The sequence below is a fragment of the Ochotona curzoniae genome, unplaced genomic scaffold (genome assembly GCF_017591425.1).
Source record: "Ochotona curzoniae isolate NIBS_2020 unplaced genomic scaffold, NIBS_Ocur_1.0 contig_3498, whole genome shotgun sequence".
Lineage (NCBI taxonomy): Eukaryota > Metazoa > Chordata > Mammalia > Lagomorpha > Ochotonidae > Ochotona > Ochotona curzoniae.
This window is the reverse complement of record NW_024465885.1, coordinates 43,702,601-43,729,262: the sequence shown is the minus strand read 5'-3', so window position 1 is coordinate 43,729,262 and position 26,662 is coordinate 43,702,601. Positions and strand designations below refer to the sequence as shown.

Below are 26,662 nucleotides of genomic sequence, written 5' to 3'. Positions count from 1 at the left end.
AAATGCCCACCTCTGCCACATGTGTTTGGCAAGAAGCCGCTCCCCGCAGCTTTGTAGGAACTGGAGCACCTGAAGGAGTGGGCGTGCCAACTACACCCCACCCGGTATCCACAGTCTGACTCCATCTTTTAGCAGATTTGTACTTGGAACAGACTTTTTAAAAATACAAGATGTTTTCCTTTGCTTTGGGGGATGGTGAGGTGCTCAGGCAAATGGACCAGTGCTTCCTACTTCTTCTTGGTGGGGAGTCTCCTGTTTACAACTGAGTGTCATGGAGGAACCTGGGGCTTGTTAGGCTCCCTGCATGGATCCCTGCTCGGTGGCAGTGAGGAGCTTTTGTTGGTTGCTTCTTCGAGATTTATTTATTTATTGAAAGGTAGCCTAGTGGCTAAAGTCCTCGCCTTGAACATACCAAGATCCCATATGGGTGCCAGATCATATCCTGGTGGCCCTGCTTTCCATCCAGCTCCCTGCTTGTGGCCTGATAAAGCAGTCGAGGATGGCCCAAAGCCTTGGGACCCTGCACCTGTGTGAAAGACCCGGAAGAGGTTCCTGGCTCCTCATTTCAGATTGGCTCAACTCTGGCTGTTGTGGCCACTTGGGGTGTGAACCAGACGGAAGATCTTCCTCTCTGCAAAGATTTATTTTATTTTTATTGCAAAGTCAGGTAGCACTCAGCATGGCATTGAATTATGATAGTTTAAAATATATGTCCCATGCAAGATTTGCTAGCCAATAAAATGCTGCGAGGATAACACTATTGGAGCTGGTGTTGTGGCGCAGTGGACTGGACGCTGCCTTTGACAGCAGCATCTCATGTGATCCGTCATGTCCTGGCTGCTCTTCCAATCCAGCTCCCTGCTAATTCATGTGGGAAAGCAGCAGCAGGCGACCCACGCGTTCAGGCCCCTGCACCCGTATGGGAGACCTGGCTTCTGGCTCAGCTCTGCACTTTGTGGCATAAATCTGCACAGGAAGATCTCTCTGGATGTCCCTGCCTTGCACCTCTAACTCTCCCGTCAAATAGGTAAATAAAGGAATACCTCCAGGAATATCTTAGAACGATGGTACCGAGCCCACTGGGAAAAAGTGCAAATCCTTCCTTTGTCTATCTAACAGGAAGGGGATTGCAAAAGTTCATGGAAAATGCATGTTGTGAAAAAACTAAGCATGGATTTCCTGTGGATCTCAAGGTTTCCTGTTTTCCCATGGATTTCACATTTTTTTTTTGCACTGAGTAAACTTGCATTTTAATTCTATTTCCCAAGGACTTTAGGAGACTCCATCACATGCTTGGGGCGGGGGTCTCACGGGTTTTTTGCACTTCTGCAGGGTGGATTTTGATGTTGGGGTGTGGCCGACAGTGTCTGAGGTGCCGCCGCTGTGGCTGGGCTCAAGGTCAAGCCATCGACGGTCCCTGCGCAGGTGAGGGGACTGTCCCTCCCCTTTCGTCTCCTCTCTTTAAGACCAGAACTGCCGACAGGCACAGGGCCATTGGCGTAAGCAGAAATATTTTGTATAAGTCAAGTCAGCACTTGTGGTCTCAACTTTAAAACTGTCGTTTTTCTTTGTATGCTAAAATTTTTTATCATGTAAAATTCTTCCAGCTCTATTGAGGTATAATTGACAAATGAAAATTGCCCACATTTAAAGTATAAAGCTTGATGATTTGGTATATATATGTTACTTAAATATTATGCTTAGTATTTGAATATTAAATATGGACATATTTATTGCATGCATATTTTATTTATTATTATTATTTGAAAAGATTTTTTTAGAAAGTCATATTTACAGAGAAAGGAGACACAGAAAAACCTTCTGTCTGCTGGTTTGCTCCCCAAAGTGGCCACAATAGCCAGAGTTGAGCCAATCTGAAGCCAGAAGTCATGAGCTTCCTCTGGGTCTCCCACACCGGTACAGCGTCCCAAGGCTTTGAGCCATCCTCGACTGCTTTTCCAGGCCACAAGCAGGGAGCTGGATGGGAAGCAGGGCCACCAGGATATGATCTGGCACCCATATGGGATCCCGGTGTGTTCAAGGCGAGGATTTTAGCCACTAGGCTACCATGCTGGGCCTTTATTTATTATTTGAAAGGCAGAGTTAGAGAAAAATGGCGAGGTGGGGGAGAGAGAGAGAGAGAGAGAGATCCAACTTCCATCCACTGGTTCACTTCCCTAATGTCTGCAAGGGCTGGGGCTAAGCCAGGCCAAAGCAAGGACCCTGGAACTCCAGTTGGGGAAGCAGGGGCCCAGCACTTGGGTCATACGCTCCTGCTTTCCCAAGCACATTAGCAGGGAGCTGGATTAGAAAGCAAGCAATCAGAACTTGAACCAGCACCCAGATGGGCTGCTGGAGTGGTGGCCAGTAGCTTAACCAGCTGCCCCAAAGGTTGGCTGTCTTTGTTTCTTATGCCCTGTTTTCTGGTAAAAGTATAAATTGCATTCGAAAACACATGAAGGTGGTGTTAAAGTTGGAGTTTTAAAATGTTAGACTTGTGTTTTGCTTTCTCTAGTCATGTTGAGCTGGCTAGACTGCAATTTAAAAAGCAACCTAAAAAATTTGAAATAAAATAGTATAGTATCTGTGTCTATATGGTTAATTATATTTTTCATGTTCCACAGGCTCTGTAATTCATCAGCCATGATTTGGGCCTCTAACACTGATGTCCCATGGTAATACTAAAGTAAAATGCTCAAAAAAAAAAAAAAAGGAAAGATAAGATTTAAATGCCAAAGTGAATTTGAAACCAGCCAAATAGTAAGTGTAAAAGCAACAACTGCATTTTAGTTACCGATATCTGTTAGAATGAACTTGAAAAATTCTAACACATAAATGAGTTCTTTAAACAAATTTCAAGATGAGTGTTTTGTTTTCATGTAATTTTCACACTGAAACTACTTAGAAGTGAGATTACTGTAATTTGCAGGTGGAATATATACGTCATGCCAGTTATTTACAGCAGTTTTTTTTTTAAATAAAAAAATGTACAACTGTCTTTTCATTACCACAGTTATTTGTATTGTTGGAAATTTTTTTGATCATGAGGGGGCAATCGAGGGGGTCTTTGTTTCCTACAATGGCTTCCTATATGTCATAGAACCCCCCAAGCCTGGGTCGGCTCACCCAATGCACAGCAAGCCAATCACTGACACCAGGGTGGCTGAACAAAGCAGGTGTTTATTTTGCAAAGCACAGAGGCAGCTACTGTTCACTTGCACAGGGGAGAGGGGTGGATTAAGGCTGGTAGTCTTGCAGAGTAAAGCTGGGGGCGAGGAGGGGTGTGATCAGTTCTCGTGCACGTCTCTGGCTGGTCCACAGTGTCCGTGGCCTTCCTTGGATAGGTCAGTGATGGGAGGCTGGCGGGTTCTTTTGAAAATGCTGTGATGGTAGACCGGGCTCCGGCTGTCTGGGGCCTATGGGTAGATTGGTGGTTACTTTATTTGATCAGGCTCTGGGGTGCATGTGAACTGTCTCAAACTACACTCTACAGTTAGGCTGTTAGAGGTAACAGTTACACCCTGTTTGTGATCTGGAGTCTCATGGGGGCTGCCTGACCCTTAATTTGGTGAGTTAGAGTGAAGACAGAGGAACCAAAAGCTTTGGAAGATAGACTGGGACCTGATAGTTTGTATCTATAATTGGGCCTTGCTTTCAGACACCTTTTCTGATCCTGAGGTTACCATCTTTGCCTTGCTTAGCTCACTTCTGCTGAACCCTGCCAGGCACGATCCTGCTTGACAGCCTGCATTGCTGGACCCTCGGGATGCAATCCTCTCCCCTCCTATGTTTGCGTCACTTCCTCCATCTCCTTCCGGATTAATTTCTTACGAGTGGTATGAAATAACAAATATATTTTGCATAGTAAGGGGTTTCTCTGAGCTAAATATTTTGGAATTGGCATGGAAATACACCAAGCCCTTCCCTGTCCCAGCATCCAGAGGCTCCTGTATTTTACGGCAGCCTTTATGGCATCTCCATCTCTCTCACTCTGACTTTTGCTTCTTTTGTCACACTGCCCTGCTATTTTCTTTTCCACAGACCCACCTGCTCATCCTGGGTCCCCTGGCTAACCCAGGGTCATCTTCCCATCTCAAAGATGTTTAATGTAATCACTACTGCAAAATCCTTTTGTCAGGGTCACCTATCAGGGATTAGGGTGTGGATATCTTTTGGGGGAAGGGGACATGACACAACTTTCTTGGGTCTTTCCTCCAATCTACCTTCTCGGAAAGGCCCTTCCTGGCTATCTGTCATGCTGTAGGGGTCCTGCTCACATCCCCCTTAGCTGTCTGGGTACCCCCACGTGCCACTTCCCCTGTTGGTTGACATGTTTCAGACGTGCTCTTCTAAGGAATTGCTCTGGGTCAGAGTGGGACTGCCATACTGGCCTGGCGGGGGTGGGGGGCGGCGTGTCCATCATAGATCCTATCAGGGAGCAACCAACTGACTGACTTGGGAGTACAACTCACATTCCGGAAAACCCTAGAGATCATGGCTGAAGGAGGCCTGAATGGGACCACATGCTTGCTTAGTTCATTTCTACCACCCCATCCTCGTTTCTCTTTCTCTTGAACTGTCCTCTCCCGTACTGATAGCTCACCCTTGAACAAGAATTCCCACCCCAGACTCTGCTTCTAGGGAACGTGAACCAAGAGACCCTGCCTATTTGATATAGTGAGCCCCATCCCCCACTCATGTCACCCCTCTTCTGCTTTAATTTCTTTCCATAGCAGCTACTATCACTTAGCACACAATATATTTGATCTGTGACCTTGCAATTCTGTCTCCTATTAGAACATGAGCACAAGGTCTGGGATTCTTACCCGTTTTGTTCACTAATTTATCCACATCAAGAAGAGAATCTGACCTACTGATTGTCTCCAAGAGACCTTCATCAAATGAACAGAATTTCCCTTCAATGCCCCCATTAAGAGCAATCAATTGAAGATTTGTGAGGGAAGGTATTTCCCCAGGTTTGGGGGCTATAATCCTCTGTCAGTCTGTTTATTGCTCCATCCAGGAACCCTCCCCCAAACTCCTTTCCCTGAGTAAGTGTAGAATCAGATGATAAGTGGATGATGGGATGCCTCAGTATGTGGCGTCAGAGAAGAATCAGACATTAAGCATTTGGATAGCTGGGGCCACCTCCCCATGAATGGTCTTAGATAAGGTTGAGGAATGGAGGCTGACTTAAGAGGCATGATGATATACGCATTCCACAGAAGAAAGGACCTGATAGCATGCAGTGGCATGAATATTTCTCAGCAGGTGGATTAGAGAGAGTTGGAGGAGACAATGAGTCACTACATGGCATGCCTGCCTCCAAAAACCCCAGGGCTTCTTGGATGTGACAGGAAACCTCATCTGTCTGTCATATCAGTCATGTGAGGTTTCAGTGTCAGGAGGAGGCTTGTTTGCAAACAAACCATACAACATATGGACATATGGAAAAGCCAGAGTCCAGGCTTTCTCCCCAGCTCATAGCACAGAGCTTCAGAAACCCACAACACCTGCGTTGAGTGACAACTGCATCATCTGCTCCTCCTAACAGGCCCCCCTGTGGTCACGGTTATGGCTTGACCTTGAACAGTAAAAGTTAAAGGGCACGTGACAGTATTGAGAGGGACCTTCAAGTGTCATGTGTGTGGTGGGGGCTCTGCGCTTAAGAATAGGTTAACGTAGCAGTGGTTTTCTTATACAAGTGAGATTTCGCTTTCTCATGCATTCTTGCCACATGATACCTGCTGCCATATATGACACAGCAAAAAGGCTCTCACTTGGCTCCTTGATCTTGAACTTGCCAATCTGCAGAATTGTGGAAAATAAATCTCCATTCTTTTTTACCCTGTTTCAGGTATTCTATTGGGACTGGGAAATTTAGCAGGGCTTCTCCAAGGGAAGGTTTTTTTTTTTTTCAATCTCTTTCAGTGAGAGTTGGAGACCTTGTTAGTTTCTAGAAATTAATATCCAAGGAAGGTTCCTAGGCTGGATTGTTCCCTGTGTATTTCTCAGTGTGCAGGAAGGGTCAGGATCACCCTGCTCACTGTTCTGACGTTCTTACAAGAGATCTTGCAAGAGAAAAGCTTTACAACTTCATCCCTGACAGTCCCTCATCCATTCTGGCATGTTCCCCTCTCACCTGTGACCCAGAATAGTGGTCTCCTTTGCCTGGGAATCACTCCCAATCTCGTTGCTTCCACTCTAGCTCTCTTGGCTGCCTCTGCATCCAGCTGCTCTGAGAAACTCAGCCTGGTGTAGCATTTGGCTTCAACAATGGTCAAGCTTAGGAAACAATGGCATTCAATCTAATCCCGACTCCCTGAAATAAAGTTCTTTCCATTTCAGAAAGATTTCTGACTTTATAAAGGTAAATGTCTAACTAGCCCCACAGCATGACAATAGGAGAATGACTCTATCAGAAAGCTGAGGCTGGCCAACAGAAAACACTTCTGCGTTGTGCCTTTATTGGTCTAAGAACCTCAGACTCTTCTGTAGGCTTTCTCTTAGAATAAAAGCATATACTTTCAAAACTATTTTAAAAAATGAACATACCTGGTTCCTGGTCAGGTGGAAGGAGGGTGCATTTTGGAGGAGGTTTAACTACATTAGTCTGAAGTGTAGGCTCAAAATAGACAGACACACAATAGTTGCTTTTTGGAATCAACTTCTCAATGACATAGCTGATATTTCCACTGATGTTTTTTGGTATCCCAGGTTTATGCTGTCAAAATAATTAACATATCAGTCAGACGTTATGTGAGAATTTTCCTGAGGCAGACCCTACAAGGAGCTTAGGGAATTTGCCTTCAGTAGGGTTAAGATGGCTGGCTCCTGGATCGCACTGTGGCTTCACTGTACCCAAAAGGCTTTTGTGTTTCCTTTTTCATTTCTTCACCCATACGTTGTTTATTAAGTGGAATGTTTTTTGACTCCATGGTACTACATTTTCTGTTTTAGCTTCATACCTGTTGTTGTTGACTTTGATTTGTACCTTCTCATTTAAGGAAATGCATAGTGATGGTGCGATAGAGACTACCATATCCAGATGTGAACATACAATGCAGCATTCCTCTCTACTTGCAAATCAAAGATGGACTCTCAATGAAACTGTTCAACTTCCAATGAAACTCAGTGAATACTGGGATGCTGGGCTGTCTGACATTGTCTGTATCAGCAATATTTAAATAACATTTAAATAACAGACTGATGGACTTATGACTGCTTATGAAGGACTATACTATTGTAATAATATGGGGAAAATTAATCGGGGGGGTTGGGAATTTGGGGAGGGGATAGGGAAATTCCAAACCCAATGGAATTGTACCATAAAACTCAAAATTAAAAAGAATAGAATAAATCTTAAAAAAAGATAGAGCTAACTTAGAGTTAAGAAATATTATAGATTTGGCAAGAGAAGAAATTTATGAGTCACTTGCAACAATTAACTTACCATAAAATGATAAGGATATGTTCTTACGTACATGCATATAAGCACAGACAAGGGTAATTTGCAAAGTTCTTGGAAAATAGAGTTAAAAGATATTGCTTTGTTGCAACATTGTTTTTTTAATCCATGCAATCAGCTTTAAAAAAACACAACTATTGGGCCCGGCGCGGTGGCGCAAGTGGTTAAGGTCCTTGCCTTGTACGCCTGGGATCCCATATGGGTGCCAGTTCTAATCCCAGCAGCCCCGCTTCCCTTCCAGCTCCCTGCCTGTGGCTCGGGAAAGCAGTTGAGGACGGCCCAAAGCTTTGGGACCCTGCACCCGCGTGGGAGACCCGGAAGAGGCTCCTGGCTTCGGATTGGTGCAGCATTGGCCGTTGCGCTCACTTGGGGAGTGAATCATCGGACAGAAGACCTTCCTCTCTGTCTCTCTTCTCTGTATATCCACCTTTCCAATGAAAAAATAATAAAAATAAATCTTTAAAAAAAACACAACTATTTATGGTAAAGGCAGAACTACAGAGAGAGAAAAATAGAGAGAAGGGTCTTCCACTGGCTCACTCCTCAACTGATGCAAGAACCAGAGCTGGCCTAGGAGTTGAGCAGCCAGTTAAGACCCCCGTGATTCACAGCGAGGTGTCTCCAGCTCCTGACTCCAGCATGCCGCTAATGCACAATGCTCCTAATGCAATAGTGGCTCCTGGAATAGGGTTCCTTGACCCACATAGGAAATCTGGACTGAGCTTCAGGTCCTGGCTTTAACCCTCTCCCTACTGTGTGCCCCCGGCCCTCCCCGGCACTCAGCGAGTGAACCAACAGATGGGCATGCACGTGTTTTCGCTCTCAAATGAAAAGGTGAAATCCAGGTTGTGGAATTAAAATAGAAAAGCTGATTTTGGTAACAAAATAAGTAAGAAATCCCAGCACAAAGGCTGGCAAATGGCTTAACAGGTTAAGCCTCCCTTTGCTGGAGCAGCTGGTTTGTACCCCAGCTGTTCTGCTTCCTGATCCAGTTCCCTGCTTTTGGCCTGGGAAAGCAGAGAAGGTTGTCCCAAGTCTTTGGGCCCCTGGTCTCATATGGGACATTTGGTAAAAGCTCCTGGCTCCCAGCTTCAGATGAACCCAACTTTAGCTTTTGCAGCCATTTGGGGATAAACCAGCAGATAGAAGATATTTCTCTCTCCCTTTCTTTATAATTTTGATTTTTTAAGTAAAACAAACAAATCTTTAAAAAAAACACTTGAAATTTCTGCATAGTTTTTATAATATGCCCTTAACTTGGTTGATTTCCAAAACTATCTGCAAAGCAGGCATCTCCCTGCTCAACAGATGAGGATACTGCACAGCTCCAGGCAGCCACTCTCCTGTCTCTGGAAACACCCTGCCTCTTCTTTCCCTTCAAATTGGTTCTGTTCCAGAATTTACAAGAAGATATGAAGCCTTTCATGAAGAGAAACTCTCATATCATGTTTTATAGTTTCCAAAATGCGTGCTTACTAGCGGCTGAATAAATGTGGATTTCTAGAAATTCAGTCTTTTGTGATAGTGTGTTTCTGTTGGCAAGGGAGAGAAATGATGAAACAGGGTAACATGTAAGGTCATGCATGCAAATAATAAAGTAGCAAATGGGGATCAAGGTACCCAGTATCCCAGTGGGATTTAGCTACTGAGCTATCACGCCACACCTTATACCCAGTATCATAGTGGGATTTAGCCACTGAGCCACTACACCAGGCTCTATACCCAGTACCACAGTAGGGCTCTCACATCTCTTATGGGAGGCTGTGTGGCAGAAGGAAGAGCATCCAGGTGCCTTGCTGGGTGCAGCCATGGCACAATTTCAGTAAGTCTACAAGCAAGGCTAACCTTCACCTGCTCCACCATCCACTCTTACCTGCACTAGCACACTGCAACAAGACCTTCTGGAAGACTCTATCTACATACAAACATGCTACAATTTCCTCTACCTTCAAAAGTTTCTCCTCTTCTCCTACTTCCCCTGGTAGCTACCAATATGCATTGTTTTCTAGAAAACTCTTCGATAGCCTCTCCTTTGTCTTCCATTATAGCTGCCCTTCTTTCTTGAATTCACCCAATCCAGGCCTTGCCCTCATTACCCCACCAAAACTGTCTTATTAAGGGCACGATGCCTACCGTGTTGCCCAGACCAAAATTTTCAGTTCATGGTCCTAACCTGTCTCATTTATAACATTTGATTCAATAGCTCCCACTTTCCTTCCAGAACTTTCCTCTCTCAGCAACCAGGACATCACTCTCATCTAGTTCTCTTCCCACCACATAGGTTGGGTCCTTCTTAGTCCATTTTGCTGTTTTTTCCTCACTTGGTAGACTTCCACATTCTAGAACATTCTGGAGTTCCATCCGTGGACATCTCTTCTCTGTGTGCCCCCACTTAATAGTTGAGGAAATCCAACAGACATCACAAAGCCAATGACCCTAAGTACATTTTCCTCACTGGGAGTTCTTCCCCAGATTCTAGGCTCAGTACATCCAATTCCTGCCAACAAACATCTCCTCCAAGGTGCCTTCTGGGTACTTTGATTAAGCACATCCAAAACTGAGTGCTGATAACCAACTCATAGCTCCTTGGTCCATAACCAAAGCATCAGAGACCTGACTTTGTTCTTTTTCTGCTATACTGAGGCAGAAAGGCAATAAGATTAAGGGGGAAGTTGAAAAAAGTAAATCCCCAAATTCTCTGTTTAACTGAAATCCCTTATCCTAGAGCTTGAGGTAAAAGACAGAATAAGACTACCTGGAGATGAGGGGGAAAAAATGCAGGCTTGGAAATCCTTCACTTAGAAGCTGCATATGGATATAATGGCCAGATGGCCTACACAGCAGGTGACTTCAAAATTACACTAAGGGTCCTCACCCAAGACGAAGTGCTGGAAAACCACAGTGCCAGTTGCCTTCAGGGTCCCCAGTCCTGGAAGCATTGATCTGAGCTTTGGTTCTTGGCCTCCTTCTGCTTCTTCATGCGATAAGCCTTTGCTTGCTGTGGTCTGTGTGGACTTCACTGAGTGCATTGTATTAGGTTTAAGGAAACTGGTCCACATCTTCCTACACTCCATTCCTGCAACATCACGCAGCCAATATGCAAGCATTGTTCACTGCACTCACAAGGTCTGTGCAGGACTGATCACTTCTCAGTGTCCCCACAGCCACCAGGCAGTCCAAGCAAACACCATCTGCTCCGTGGACTACATCAATAGCTTTTCCCCTGCTTGGTTTAACTTAAGGATGAGTATTCTCTTGTGAATAAGATCCTTATTAATGATGATTTTCCACATCTAGTATTGTCCACATCCTAATCAGCCCAGGATGAATCCTCCTGGCTTTGGCCTGGTACAGCGGTGGCCTCTGTGACCCAGCAAATGGAAGATCTCTCTCCCTCCCCAATTCTGTCTTTCAAATAATAATAACAAAAAGAATAGTTACCTCAGATAGGTAATGGTTCATGGGTTAAAAATAAATGAGAAATGGTGAAAATACATGTAATGTCCTTTGATATGCACCCTGAGCCGCATTAACTCACATTTTTTCTCTCATTTTGTGGTGTGTAGACTATAATTCATACGGGTATTAAATACAAAGTGATAATGTAATTTGTTACTGCCAGTGAAGTGATTATCATCCTAACAAGGTCCTAGCTGGTCTCCACACTTCCAGCTCTGCCCCCTGTGATCTGTTCTTAATACGCTTGTGGGATGACCTGTTAAGCCCACAGTGCCCTAATGGGTCTGTCCCTTGGCTTCTGACCTCACTTCCTCCAACCCTCCCTTCTTGGTTACACTCCTCTCCCTGTCATTCCTCAGATCCACAGGGCCCACTGCGGACTTAGGATCCTTGGCCGGCCTGTGCTCTGTGTCCGAAAGGACTCTACCCAGAGTTTTGTGGGCTAGTCTTACTCAAAAAAGAATTTTGGACTGAAATGAGCTCCCCAAAGCTAAGCCGCTGTGACAGCAGGGCCGCCTGCTGGATGTGGTTTATCCATTTTCATTGCTTATTCCCGTCATCTGGGTAGCTCGGGACACTAGGCAGTTGAAGATCCACATCTGTCTGATGATACTGCGGTCATCTCAAGGTTACTGACCTTTAGTTGGGCCCCAAAGGGGAAATCAGGAAGGGACAGAGCTGCTGGGAAGGGCCAGTTTTCTTGCTGTGTGTGAGAACAGCAGGGGCAGGCAGATACTTTTTGTACAACACATGTAGCCCAGCTAAACTACTCTTCAAGGCATTCTCACTTTGGTTTTCTGAAATCTGACTGCTGTCCTGGTCTATACCATTCATCTCTCTCTTCTGGGTGTCCCCTAACATTGTACATGTGACTTACTCTTTTAAAGACTGGGGCTGTTGGGCCAACTCTACACATTGCTACAATGAACAAACCACAAAGAGGAATTTTCTAAAGCCAGACCACCCTGAGGTGCCTGAGCAGTTCAACTACAGATTGCTTTATTTAAGGGGGCACATGTGTCCACAGCTAAGGCCAAACTGACTTGACTTACCCCTAGGGATCACTTACCGTCTTAACCATCCCTCCAGTCTCCTCACTGATGATGAGCTGTAAGTAATCTTCTGAATTGTTCCTCAGTACCTTGGGGAGGTTGGATGGAAATTTTACTGTAACATTAATGTGGTCTGTGAAGTCAGTAATTTCAAACTCTGGTGGCTCAATATATACTGTGGGAGAAAACAGAAAGAAAATAAACCCGGTATCAGCCAAAGACTGCAGAACAGTGTCTCCCACTGGCACGATACAACCTAAGTCTGGCCAATGATTCTAAAAGTAGCATGTGCTATTTTAATTTCATAGGTGAAAATCTTAAGAAGAGTAAAAGTGAGGTGGTTTGGTTAACAGAGCCATGGAAACCTGAGGAAAGATTCAGGTTGGAAGTCAGTAACTTTCAATTGTTTGTATTTAAAACACGAAAGTAAAATAGACTTCAAATTAGAATAGCAATAGATAATCATGGCAGGAAACAAGAACAGGCAGTTTTCTTTATATGTGGCTAATCATCTTCTGCCTATGTGACGTGTAGATAACTATACCTACCCATGGCTGCTTTAAAAAGTGCACCGGAAAAGGAACTAAAAGCAGTGCAAAACAAGCTTGAGGGCCTGGCAGCGTGGCCTAGTGGCTGAAGTCCTCGCCTTGAATGCGCCAGGATCCCATATGAGTGCCAGTTCTAATCCCAGCAGCTCCACTTCCCATCCAGCTCCCTGCTTGTGGCCTGGGAAAGCAGTCGAGGATGGCCCAAAGCTTTAGGACCCTGCACCCACATGGGAGACCCAGAGGAAGTTCCTGGCTCCTGGCTTCGGATCAGCATAGCATCGGCCGTTGCGCTCACTTGGGGAGTGAATCATTGGATGGAAGATCTTCCTCTCTGTCTCTCCTCCTCTCTGTATATCTGGCTTTCCAATAAATGAATAAATCTTTAAAAAACTGCTTGAAATCCTTGCACACAAATCTAAATGAGTGCATGCATATGTACACACGAACATATATAGTGCAATTATTAAACATACATATACTATGAAATCATTCTAACCTACAGTTTTGCACAGTCTATAATTTTAGAAACAAGTTAATATATACCTGGGAGCATAAAGGCTGGGAAATCGTGGACCACAAGTTGGATGCTTGCACAGTCTTCAATTTCAGAATGATTTTCATTTTGTTTTAAGTTGTTTAATGAAACTGAACAAGGAAATATGATAGATTTTTGTGGGCACGTGGCCCACAAAAAATTTTATCTTCTGGCTCTTCTCAGAAAGTCTGACAGGATGCTTTGATTTTCACAGCTAATTCTATCTTATTAAGTGGCCACACCATGATTCAACCGATTCATGAGATTGAGATTGTCGCTAATGTCTCTGAGTAGAATCAATGTATCTCAAATCTTAAAACTAAAACATGTATTAAAAATGAACATATCATTGAGTCTTCTTGGAGCTAAATTTTTCTACTTTTCCTTAATAATTTCTTTAGGACAAATGACTAGAGAGCAATTCTGGGTGTGGGCAGGTCTGTGGTAAAGTTCCTTCTTTTTTTTTTTTTTTTTTTTAGAGATTTATTTATTTATTGGAAAGTCATATATACAGAGAGGAGGAGAGACAGAGAAGAAGATCTTCCGTCCGATGATTCACTCCCCAAGTGAGCGCAACGGCCAATGCTGCACCAATCCGAAGCCAGGAGCCAGGAACTTCCTCTGGGTCTCCCATGTGGGTGCAGGGTCCTAAAGCTTTGGGCCGTTCTCGACTGCTTTCCCAGGCCACAAGCAGGGAGCTGGATGGGAAGTGGAGCTGCTGGGATTAGAACTGGCACCCATATGGAATCCTGGTGCATTCAAGGCAAGGACTTTAGCTGCTAGGCCACACTGCCAGGCCCTGTGGTAAAGTTTCAATACACACCTAATCCCTTCCCAGGATTGTGCTGGACAAAGCACACTGCCCCCTCCCCCATCTGGCTCTTCATGCATTTTTTTATAGTTATTGGTTGAATCATGAAAAATATCTCATTATTACTTAAGTGAGCATTCTTTAATAAATCATAATGATCTGGAAGTTAATATTTGCTTTTATAGGCATATTTACACACAGATCTATAGCAAACACAAATTGTAGCAGTCTCATACATTTTTCTGAGATTAGGAAAAGAAAAATAATGGAGCTGAAGTTGTCTTAGGGAGCTGTTTCCAAGCATAGGAAAAGAAAGATGGGGCAACTCCAGGGGCCCGTCACTGTGGTGCAGTGTTTAAGTCACTGCCTGAGATGCTGGCATCCATCCATATGGGAGGGCTGATGGAGCCATGGAGCCTGCGTTCTGATCCAGCTCCTTGTTCTGTTTTTGGTTTTTGATTTATTTGCTTTCATTTGGAAAGCAAATTTACAGAGAGAAGGAGAGACACAGAGAAAGATCTTCCATTCTTTGGTTCACTCCCCAAATGTCTGCAGTAGACAGAGTTGAACCGACTCAAAGACAAGAGTTAGGAGTTTCTTCCAGGTCTCCTGTTGAGGTGCCAGGTCCCAAGGCTTTGGGTTATCTTTCACTATTTTCCCAGTCCATAAGCAAGGAGCTAGAATGGAAGCAGAGCAGCTGGGACATGAACCAGTGCCCATATGGGATGCTGGTGGTGCCCCTGCAATCTACATGGGAGACCATGATGGAGTTCCTGGCTCCTGGCTTTGGCCTGGTTTAGCCCCAGCTGTTGCAGTCATGTGAGAAGTTCATCAGCAGATGGCAAATTTCTCTCTTCCTCTCTCTGTATTGTTGGCTTTAAAATAAGTGAATCTTTAAAACAAAACAGAAAGAAGACGCAGCTGTACTCTTGGGCATCATATGGTGCTCCCTTGTGCAAGAGCTACTGGGTTACCTCACGGGGAGCAGAGGTACCACATCCTGTCAGACTGTGAAAGGAACAGAAAAACAGCGACTAGGACTGCCCAAAGGGCCACCTTGTTTAGGCACTGGGAGACAATCTGCAAAGCCCAGATTACGGTTTTATAATGTTTTCAGAAAAGAAAACTTAAAGCTCAGAGCTGCCAAGGAACTAATGCAGTTGCAAAGCAAGAGATGGCATAGCCAGGGCTGAACCTACGCCAGGAGCCTAAAACACTTTTCCAGCCCTCCCCATCTCATGGCAGAGTACAAATGATGCTCTGGATGATGAGGAAGTTGGCAAACAGAGATCCACTCACAGTCCACAGACGTGAAAACGGCCGAACAGTTCACCAACGATGCAGCCCCTTGGAATCCTTCCACTAGGATGAAGTAGTTCTCATAAAAGTCTTCCCATGCCTCTGTCAGGTCACAAAATGTGCTTGTGATGTTTGTACAGCTTTCAATAGTTTTCATAGGTTCTGGTTTACTTTGGGATGAAAAGAGATGGAAAAAGGACAACTTTATCTCATGAGAAACTATTTTTGGTGTTTCTTATTTCCTCATTCCTTTAGAACTCTGCCCAAATATCTCATATCACACACATCAAGCCACCTTCCCTAAGCACCTTATGTAAGCTGTAACCCCTTACCGCCCACAACTCTGCACCTCAATCCCTCTTATCCTGGTCCTTTTACTTTTTTTTTTTTAATTTTCATCGTGTTCACTTTCTCCTGCTACAGTGCATCTTCATTTGTTTAATGATGTCTCTGCCCGGTTTCAGAATGTCTGCTCCCGAAAGGCAGGGACTTGGGTCCATGGTTGGATCCCTTGCTCTGTCAACATTTGTCCAATGAATGAATGATTGAACTTTTACAGTAGAGGTCCCCATTCAGCATTTCCCTAAAGGACAACTCTTAATTCTTTCTCTGAAACACCGTCCCCCCTGGAGTAAAGCTGCACAGTCCTGTGCCTCAGGCAGCCCTGTTATTTCTATCTATCAAGCTTCAGAAAGGTAAGTGGGTGAGATTTGTGCCTGCACAAGGCAGAAGGAAACTTCCAGATACCCACCAGCCAGATAAACAGCCCACAAAGAGATTCTCCAAGGGCCTGCTGGCTCAAAACAATGCCTTAGGAATGTGACTATTGGATACAGGCAGAAGGAAACTGAAGAAGGCTCCACACATCATATCATTGACCCTTGCAACAACCCCTAAATGGAAGTCACATTGTATCCCAAGTGGTAATCTGATTAGTGACATTAGTGACTAAACTAGACTTTGCACCCAGTGTCTACTAGTGTCTACTGGTGCCCCACAGATGGCCCTAAGTAAAGAAGAGTGAACAGAAATCACTGATACTGTCAACAGATCTTTGGACTTTTAGGAAACATTGAGGCTGAGTAAGTTAGAGAAAGCATTGCGGGGACCATACACAATAACTGTTTTGCTTATGGAATTCTGACTTCCAGAAACTAGCTTTGAATATAAATGCAAGAATTGTCACAAGCAGCTTTAGATTATTAAAGGGAAACAATTAATGAGAAACGGATGGTGCCTTTAGCTTTTTAATTCTGTGAATAAAAATCTGACAGAGAGAGTAAACACTGATAACAAAAAGAGAGCATATTTAGCTAAAGAAAAAAGACGTCAACTAACCTCATGATTGTGTACTGCAAATTGTAGTAAGCTGGTACAATGGAATCATTTTTGAATTCCCATGATAAAACTGGCCGTAGATTCTGTAATTTCATTTTAAAAACACAGGGTTTCTCTGAAAAATTGAAAGGGGTAGGGGGTGGCAGAGAAAAGCATTGGTGTTTGGAGCCAGGGTGTCTTTTGGCCACTGTTCAACCTTTCCCTTGGGATAGCCATTGGGTCTTGAAGCACAGTAAATCTGCTGGATACAGGAAATGAGCTAATCAACATAGCTTCTTAATGAGCAACACATTTTTGGAGCAAGCAAGTTCAAGGAAGCAGAATTTGTCCAGAAGGGTTGTTCTGATTATTGGTGACTTGAGGGATGTCATGAGACCCAAACAATTCAGATCCTCCTGGACTACATGGAGTGTATCCCTCACTATCCCCATGCCAGCCCCTCAACCCAGCTCCTCGCTCCTCCTTCCATCAAGTCCTCTTTAAGCAGGACTACAATCTGCTCTTGCACTGGATTCCCCACTGCACTTCCTTCTTGTTACAGAGAAGCAGAAGGTGGGAGTGTAGGTGTGGCCTTCTGTAGACCGGCCCTTTGTAGGCCATAGGCTTCCAACAACGTCCCAGTAGGTAGCATTCATGGGTCCATTTTACAGATCAGGAAACTGAATTGTTATACAGTGTTATGCAGCCCGGAAGCATGGTGGCAGCTGAGAATCGAAGGCTACCCCTTGTCAAGCTCTGCCTTATACGGTAAAAAGTTGTAACGAACTTCTGGATTTCCTGTTATTAGTGCTCAGGCCTTTGTGGTGGTCAACTGTGTTTATCACAAGATCTGACACCTGTTGAATGTTTAGTGGAGATCTAAAACTAATTTATATAAGTAGATAAGAAATTCAGTTGACGTATTATTTAGTCAAAAGACCAAGAAGTGGTCATACTTTTAAAAAAATGTTTTTTCCTTATCTGGAATGAACAAGTGGGAAGAATGTAAATGAAATGGAAATTATTTCTAGATAATTTTTTTTTGTTTGGCATTACTGGGGCCTCCCCATTCTTCCATTAGTGAGAATAGTAAGAGTTTGAATATTCTTTCAAGGGTTTTTCAAATGACCTCTAGTGTTAATTTCTACAAATAGCATTGAGAAAAATTAGTCATAATTTTTTCCCTTTTACAGGCTTCCAATAAAATAGACAAAAGATCTGGGATAAGAAATCGAATGGTCACCTCAACAGTTTATTCAAAATGTAATCAAAACACCAAAATCTCTTACCAGGCCAAGCACATGAAATCCCAAACATCAGGCTGATGTACACTAGGAAGAAGAAAAACATGTCAGAAAACAACCAAGTTTTCTCTGGGCTCAACTTAGAATCATCGCTCTAAGTTTCAGCGTCTTCTCTATACATGTATTCATATTGGATTCAAACTTTCTTGTGCTTGATAAAAAGCAACAAAAAACCAGGGGTGGGTGTTTGAGCTGTTGTTTAAGATGTTATCTGGGGGGACAGCCACATCTCATATTAGAGTATGTGAGTTTGAGTATCAGTTCTGGCTTCTGACTGCAGGTTCAGCAGACATGCACCCAGGAGGCACAGGTGATAGCTTAAGTTGTTGGGTCTCTGCTACCCTTATGAGTTCTTGGCTCTTGGTTTAAGGCCAGTCCAGCCTCAGCTGTTGTGGGCATGTGGGGAGTAAACCAGCAGATGGGAGCTGTCTGCCTAGCAACATGTGGTCTAAGAATTATACCCTGAGTTTATGCAAAAGCAGATCTATGCAAGATCTGACACTAACAACGAGGACTGGGCTGGTTAATGGTATACCCTGAGAAGCGCTTATCTTCCTAGAACATTCTCCAAATGTGAATGAGCATGTTGCTAATTAATAAACTTCCTGGTGGAAACTGGTGAGTCTCATCATGGGGTCCTTTTGTCTGGATGTGACAATGACTTTAGGGATTTGGGCTTACCAGCATTTTAGTAAGAGGACAGCAAGGATGCTAACCATTGTCAAGTGCAGGCATGGCCTGCACCCAGAGAACCATCCCTCTCATAGATTCTCTACTGCTAAACCATGGAAAAGATGACATAGGGACATGGAAAAGGGATCAGTGGGAAGGCAGTGAGAGGGTTTGATCAATAGCACTCAAGGAAAAAAATTACAACCAGCAGGGTTCAGAGATGAGCTTTCAGCCTGATGGATGTGGTAGGAGATAAGGAGCTTGATCTTTTTTTTCTTTTTTTAATTGTGTGTTTGTGTTTTTTTTAAAGATTTATTTTATTGGCAATGCAGACTTTATAGACAAGGAGAGACAAAGATCTTCCATCTGCTGGTTTACTCCAGCCACAGTGGCCGGAGCTGAGCTGATCAGAAACCCAGACGCCAGCAGCTTCTCCTGGGTTTCCCATGTGCATCTGCTTTCCCAGGTTGTAAGCAGGGAGCTGGAGAGGAAATAGAATAGCCAGCTGGGACAGGAACCAGCACCCAAACGGGATGCTGGCACTTGCAAGCAGTGGATTAGCCAGTTGAGCTATTGCACCGGCTCCAAGGAGCTTGACTTTCCTCCCCGCTCCTCCCCAAATAGGGCGACAAATTCTACCCTGGACAACCAAAAGAAATCATCTTCAAATTACACACAAAGTGTTCCTCATCTTTACTGAGTTCTATGTCACTCTTGACACAGCTGCTACAGGTGACTGGACACTAGGCAGGGCCCTGGTGCTGAGGACATCATAGGCTTGTTCCTGCAAGAGTTAGGATAGAAAGTAACACTTACCCAAAGCACCAAAATGAAGGGACTGGATGGCTGCAACACTCAGCTTCAAAAGCATCTTTCTTGGTTATTTTTTAAACTCTGCTTCGTTCTCACCTGAAGGGAAATCAGAGCAAGTGAGCTAAATTCTGGTGTCCCAATTGTAAAGAGAAGCACGGACGCAAAGATCAGAGCACTAGGCCAGCAATATGGTCAGATTCCCGAGTCCAGGCTTCTTCTACCCTCCATGGGACTGGACCCCACGCACTTACTCACCCTTCCTCAGTTTCTCACACCGACCTTCTTCCTAGCCAGTGGGGATATTCTTTGAAAGACAGGGTTTATTTATTTATTTATTTATTTGAGAGGCAGAGTTAAGAGTAGGAAAGAGAGAGAGTTGAAGAGGCATCTTCCATCGCTGCTTCACTCCCCCAGTGGCCCTGACAGCTGGGGCTGGGCCAGACTGAAACCAGGAGTCTGGAACGCTATCCTGATCTCCCGTGTGGCTAGCAAAGCCTTAGAACTGCAAGCCAATCTCTACTGCTTTCCCAGGTGCCTTAGCAGGGAGTTAGATCAGATGTGGAGTAAGCTGGGACATGAACAGGTATCTGTATGAGACACCGGTGTTGTAGATGGTGGCTTCACCTGCTGGGTCACATTGTCAGCCTTTTGGGAACAGTCCTAAACTTTCAAACAATATAAACAGTCACTTCCTTCAAAAAATTAAGCATATAAAAACCTACTGAGGAATCTTGTTCCTTTAAAAGATTTTTCTTTCCCCCAAATCTTCCAGAATGCCTTTAAACATAAACAAAAAGTATATCTCCTAACCCTCCCTCTTCTTTAGACAACAGACATGAAAATGCACATATAGTCCCTGCTCCACTGTGATTTCACCATTTCAAATATATATATTTGAGGGGTGTGGGACAGTGCCATAGCTCACTAGGCTAATCCTTTACCTTCAAATGCTGGCATCCGCATCCCATATGGGCACTGGTTTCTATCCCAGCTGCACCACTTCCCATCAGCTCCCTGCTCATGGCCTGGGAAAGCCATGGAGCATGGCCCAAAGCCTTGGAACCCTGTACCCATGTGGGAGACTGGGAAGAAGCTCCTGGCTCCTGGCTTCGAATTAGCACAGCTCCAACCGTTGAGGACACTGGGCAATGAATCAGTTGGATGGAAGATACTCTTCTCTTTCTCCTCCTCTCTGTATATCTGATTTTGTGATAAATAAATAAATCTTTTTTTAAAAAGGTATTTTATTAGCATCTGAGTTATGAGTTGTAGTTAGAATTCTGTTCCACTGTTGAGGTAAGAAAGGAACTCTTCAAGAAAGGCAAAGAGCTCCAGCAGGTCTTGTTCACTCTGTCCTTGGGCTCTTGTACACCTCAAACACTAGGGGGTCTAAGGCTTCAGATCCAAAGCAAAAATCGTGTCATGATGTAGCAGATTGAGCCCAAGCCAAAAACTTCCTTTAACAGGTCCTCTTGACTGTCTTGTCCAAGAAGCTCCATGTCATCATTTGTATTCCCGCTGCACATTCTACCTGCACACTGATGAGACTTTTAGGCCCCTTGGCCCACAGCTTATCCCACTGTACAACGCCTACTTAGAAACACCTGCTAGGAGACCTCTGTGATGTATTTGGTGCCAATCCTCATCTTCACAGTGGAGGAGATGCATGGTTGCACCCACTCCTTTAGATGCTGGGCACATCTCAATTGCTGCTGTTATAGCTGATGCAACTCCGTTATATATCTTCTGTTCTATATCAATTTTCTGTTACATATCTGGCAATGAAGATCCAGTCCCCAAACATGAACTTCTAACACACACAGAGGTTCTGCTTTCCTGCCCTGAGCAGGAAGTCCACTTCCCCTTGTTTTGTTCCTGATGACCCAAACTCTACTCTGAACCTTATGTCTGACAAACAGATTTGTGCTTGTTTGCAAAAATCTAGTTTTGAGTTTTGTTCTCTAGTCTGGATTGCCTTTTTTTTTTTAAATTTTAAAACTTTTTAAAAATTGATTTGAAAGGGTTGAGAGACATACACAGAAGGATCTGCCACATGCTGTTCTACTCTCCAATGCTGGCAACAGCTGAGACACCTGTGTGGGCAGTAGAGCCCTTACTGCTTGAGGCTCCCATGTGCGTATTTGCAGGAAGCTGAAGTGGGGGAGTGGGGGAGTGGGGGTGTGCCTCAAGCCCAAGACCCTTGCCGGCATTCCAACGTGCGGTCTAAACATCTTCAGCCAATGTCTGTACCTCCTGCCCGAAGTTATTTTAATAGAGACCTTTAAAACTCTCCCCGACTTCAAATAGAGCAGTCTCCCTAAAGCCTGCCTAGTCTCGTCTCTGCCGGGAGGGCCAGCTTCTGCCCCCAGGGTCCCCTGGGGCTGACCTTATGGGTGTCACTCATGACCTTAGGGTTGTCACTAAAGGAATCCCCCACCCAGGACAGGCACCTGCATTCCAAAAGACCCATCCCCTGCATTTCTTCCAACTACGATGCCCACAAGAAAGCAACTCCAGTCTCTGCCCACTTACCCATTTCTCCAAACTCCCCTACTCCTCCAAATACCCCAAGATCCTCAAACTAGGAAAGACCCAGCCCGTTGAAAGACTGGGTATCTGCAACACACCCCTCCTGTCAGCATGTTGGCGACTGATCACCCTCTTTGGATTTATTTTCTCTTTGTTCCAACAAACACTCTTGGCTGAACAGTCTTCTGTGACTGCCAGGATTTTTGTAGTAATTCTCTCTTTGCATTTGTAGTCTGTGAGTGGGAGGCTGGTGGGTCAGGGAAAAACACACCCCGAGATGGAAGCTTCAGCCCACACAGGCATGGCTTCTGTTCCCTGCAAGATGTGCTCTCAACAGCTGATTCCCAGGCCCTGCCACCCTTTGCATGGGTGCCAGCTGGGTGACACTGGCAGAGTCCCAGTGTTCCTCTAAAGCCCTCCGTGCATGAGTGCCAGGGAGTTCAAGATCAGGTATGCCAGTCCAGATCAGGTAGTGCCTACCTTACCCAGGCTGGTTGAAGGCTGGGTCCGGAGAGGATGAGCCTGTAGTTCCCCGTTAAGCCAGGCACCTAGCATGCTCTATTAAAGGTTTAAAGACCTCTGGGTGGGGCCACTATACTGAGGGTTGGGATGGGAGGTCCTTGGAAGAGGAGATGCTAGGCTCAACTTCACTGGAACCTGTCACATGCTGGATTGAGGAGCAGGTGCCAAGAGGGGGACTCCAGGCCTAAGTGTCTGTATGCCTGCAATTGCCTGGGCAGAGGAGCCCCAGCAGCTGTTGGGAATTCCTCATGAGCCCATCACTACCCTCATAGCCAAAGGATCACTCTTGTGCATGGCTCTGTGCCTGGGGAAGACCCTTGCTCCCTCTTTTACAACATTCTTGAACCTGGCTTAAGTTGGCTTCTTCTGGTTGGTTTGAAAGAACCTTTCAACACTTGTTATAAAATACTAGTCGTGGAGCCCAGTGTGATGGCTCAGTGGCTAAATCTGCCTTGCATGTGCTGGGATCCCTAATGGGTGCCGGTTCATGTCCTGACTGCTCTATTCCAAGCTCCCTGCTTGTGGCCTGGGAAAGCAGTCAAGGATGGCCCAACGCCTTGGGACCCTGCACCCGCATAGAAGAGCTTCGAAGAGTGAACCAGTGAATTGGGAGATGTCTGCCTCTGTCCCTCATCCCTCTCCTTCTCTCCCTTTCAAATAAATAACAATAAAACACACTCATATGATTACATATTTTTTGGAAAAAAATTAAATTAAAAAAGTACAAAGAAAACAGTAACAAATGTCCTTATTTCTATTGTTGGGAAAGTGTTGCAGAGCAAAGGAGACACTGAGAGTGGACTCACAGCCAAATTGAATCTAATATGAGAGAAATAAATCCGAAGAGGTGACCAGCTACCAACGTGCAGACAGAAGCAGCACATGGGGAAGGCCCAGATTCTCCACAGGCTGAGCCTTTTCTAGTTTTAGAGTCTCAGAATGTCCTGAGCAGTGGGCAGGGGCTACAAAAGCTTTTTGTGGGTACTTTCACGGTTGATAGGTTTTGTCTCCTGGGAAGGTGGAAGGAAATGCAGGAATTAGGTGGGACCTTGTCAAGTAGCTGCAGAATCTTATCAGAGAACCGCCAGATGTGAAAGTGTAGGACAAATGTCACGGAGGACTGCATTTGGGCATGATGGCAGGCAGCCAGATCTGAATTTCAGCCCCATCATCTACCATTTAATAGAAAACATTCTTTACATTGGTGTATTCCTAGTTTATTTCTCAAGTATTTTTCTTGCTTTTTGTAAGCATTCTTCTGCATCTTTTTTTTTAAATGAAAATAATCTACATAAGTGTCCCATCGTTAACTTTAGGTAAACATAATCTCACTGACTTTTCTATACATAAACAAACACACTACAGTGTTTCTAAATTTATTTTTTATTTGGGAGAAAAGGTAAAAGAAAGCCAGAAGAATTGTTGAAATAAAAAATGTAATTCTGACCATAAGAAAAAACATCCTCTTAAAATAGCCCCTAGTCTGGACGTCGGAGTATTACATATTCATAGCACTTTGGAATTTTAAAGAATATTTATGGTACGATGGTTTGAAAGGTAACAATAGCATTTTGATATTTCCTCTCCCCTTCCTCTCCTATGGGTGTACATTTTTCATGTATTTTGATCTAGATTTACAATAATCACATCCCATCCTATTTAATAGCTCTAAAGTTTGTATTAGCTCTGCAGTTAAATTGGATATTCATTAAGAGTCTTTTTGACAGGTCCTCTGCTCCAGAGTTCTCAACCTTGTTCTTTCCTGGCTTGTAGCACCCATCTGTTCCGTTTCCAAAAGGGTCCTTGGGTGCTGACTTTGCTCCATTCTTCAAGCCTGAGACTCTCAGACCCACAGACTCTCAAGTTGAGTGGGCAGGGAAGCCCCCTGGGAAAAGTCTGTGGCCCCATGAACTCTGCCCTCAGAACAACCACCTGCTGGCATTCAGCATCTCTCTGGGGAAGTCAGGCCAGCTTGGCTGTCTGTGGATTCCTAAGGAATCATTTGAGATGAGGTGGTGACAAGCACACCTACAGGAAATTTTCTTGGATCATGACATGGTCTTTGGCCTATAGGCCATTTTATTTTTCGTTTCAATAAGTTTTGTTTTGCTCTATTTTAATTTGTGTTTTCTGTCCCTTGCGTCGGTTTCTCTACATTAGGAACTGCAATGAGCCCAGGCTTCTGTGTTCTGTCTTCCTAGTCAGACTTCTCAGCAATGGACTTGACCGTTCTCTTTTTATCTGCATTCGTCAGGCTTACATTCCGTCTTTTCCTCTAGTAAAGTGTTTTTATTTTTTGGTCATATTTAGTCTGTTCTGTCCTCCAAATTATCTCCTTTGCAATTGTATTTTTATGGTCTTTATCAATTTTTCTCTTTGGTCTACAGTTTTTTTTATCACCATTAAAATTTTGTGTCATCCTTAAGCTTACTTCATTGAACTCAATTTTTAATCAAGTTGTAGGAGGTCTAAAGCAATCACAAGGAACTTCTGTTCCAAGACACACACACACACACACACACACACACACACACACACACACACAGCAAGACAGCCTGCTAGGGGCGTTGTCCTTTTCCCTTTCCCCCAGGGAAGGAGAGCATGCTGGGGTTACATTCGTTTGTTATTTCAGAACAAAGACTGAAATGGAAAGCAGGTTAGTTCCCCGCTAGTCAAATAAACGAGTGGACAGAGTTTCCACACTCCGGTACTTTCCGATTGATTCGCTCGGGCGCCCCACACGCCCAGCACCTGAACAATGATCTTTCCCAACCGCTCGCCCGACTGACCCGGCGGTGGGGGGGGGGTCTGGGGTCCCCGAAAGTGTCCCCGCATTCCTCCCCTCAACCCCGGTTCCCCACCGACGGATCTCGAGGGCTCAGGACTCCAACCTCGGCTGGAGCAGCGACTGCTCCCAGGCGGGAGAGCAGGTGGGGGCAAAGCATACTCAACTCTGGGGTGCAGGGGCAGGAGGCCCCGGAACCCGAGGCCTCACCCAATGAGTCCGTTTTGAAAGAGGGCTGGATTTTGAGGACTGCGACCCCCTAGCCTCCTAACGATGCCCAGGCAGCAGTGACAAGAGCCAGGTGACCCGCCCAAGCACTCTGGGCTTCCTCGTCCGGGAAGACGACACCCTTTATTCGGGGGGGAAAGGGGATACACAAGCCTGGACTCCCAGCCAAGGAGGCCCCCAGCAGGGCGATGACTGACGGGGCCGCCCGCGGCATCCCAGAGCAGCTGGAGGGCTGCGGGGTCTCCAAGGGTCCCCCATGCGGGGCGCAGGGCGCGCGGACTGAGGTCCCAGGATCCGGGCACGGCCACAGGGCCGACCAGAGGACTGCAAGGGGCCTCCACCCCACCATGCCGCTTTACCTTGGCTTTGAGCACCACGACTCCTGTCAGAGATGCCGGCCTCCAGCCCTCCACCCAGAGTCGGGGCCTTGGGTTCGCAGCCAGGCGCCCCCAGTGAGCTTCCCGCCGCCGGGATGCGAGCTCCTGGCGGCCCCTTGGGCAGCGGAACAGGCAGGCGTCAGAGGGCGCTCCGCGAGCCACCAGGGAACTCCGGGGTAGAGATGGCAGCGTCGGTACGCAGGCGGAGGGCTGGTGCTGGGCCTGGCAGAGGGAGCGCGGGGGCGGGGCGCGGCCTGCGGGGGCGGGGCCGGCAGAGGGGCGGGGCCTGCGGGGGGCGGGATCGGGAGCCCCGCTGAGGGAGTGGGGCGGGGCCTGCAGAGGGGCGGGGCCTGCGGGGGGCGGGATCGGGAGCCTCGCGGAGGGAGCGCAGGCGTGGGGCGGGGCCAGAGGCTGCACTGAGGCGGCCGCAGCAAGGGGCGTGGCCACGCCAAATAGGGGCGTGGGCGGGGATGCCGAATGACATCACTGCCTGGCTGGGTCGGCTCTTAAACTCCGCCTCAGGGTTGGAAGGTGTTGGGCGCGAAGAGGAAGGAAACAGGTTCGTCAGTATTTGAAACTGTGATGTGATGGGTTCTTCACTGGCTTCCCTACTTGTCAGTCACCTGAGCTTGCTCTGAGTGTAATTTTCCCACTCAAAAAACGGGAGAAGACTACCGACATCCCAGTGGGAAGACTGGAAAGCGGACTTCGCTCCTGTACCCGGACCCTGCACCCCAAGAAATTTCTCTAGAAATTGGTACTCAGTTTCTATAACAAAGGGGTGTTACTTCATTAGCCTCCGATCTCAGAAAAGGGCAGTTAGTTTAGCCCAACCAACCCTCCTGGCTATGTGTGTATGTGGAAACAAAGGTAAACTTCTCTGGAGATGATAGCACATTGATTTTGGCTCATTTTTTTTTTCCAAAGGCTTTTTTCCTCCTGA

General features: G+C 45.6%; 1 protein-coding gene across 1 annotated transcript; it reads right to left on the bottom strand.

Moving 5' to 3' along the window:
* Window positions 1–3,160: 3,160 nt before the first annotated feature.
* On the bottom strand, window positions 3,161–25,906 carry LOC121156795 (interferon alpha/beta receptor 2-like). Its single transcript, XM_040980747.1, has 8 exons — window positions 25,702–25,906; window positions 19,282–19,374; window positions 17,779–17,820; window positions 16,511–16,625; window positions 15,173–15,342; window positions 11,997–12,154; window positions 6,556–6,724; window positions 3,161–3,416 (listed from the first exon to the last, which is right to left on the bottom strand). The coding sequence occupies exons 2-8, from the start codon at window positions 19,334–19,336 to the stop codon at window positions 3,346–3,348; spliced, it is 780 nt and encodes a 259-aa protein (XP_040836681.1). The 5' UTR covers window positions 19,337–19,374; window positions 25,702–25,906; the 3' UTR covers window positions 3,161–3,345.
* Window positions 25,907–26,662: the final 756 nt, after the last annotated feature.

Excerpts from the sequence above, each read along its gene's own strand:
- LOC121156795 (XM_040980747.1), bottom strand. The coding sequence starts at position 19,336 with ATGCTTTTGAAGCTGAGTGTTGCAGCCATCCAGTCCCTTCATTTTGGT. Across the intron at positions 16,626-17,778 it reads GATTTCATGTGCTTGGCCTG|AGAAACCCTGTGTTTTTAAA; the intron begins GTAAGAGATTTT and ends TCAATTTTTCAG. Across the intron at positions 12,155-15,172 it reads CGTTTTCACGTCTGTGGACT|TATATATTGAGCCACCAGAG; the intron begins GTGAGTGGATCT and ends TTTCTCCCACAG.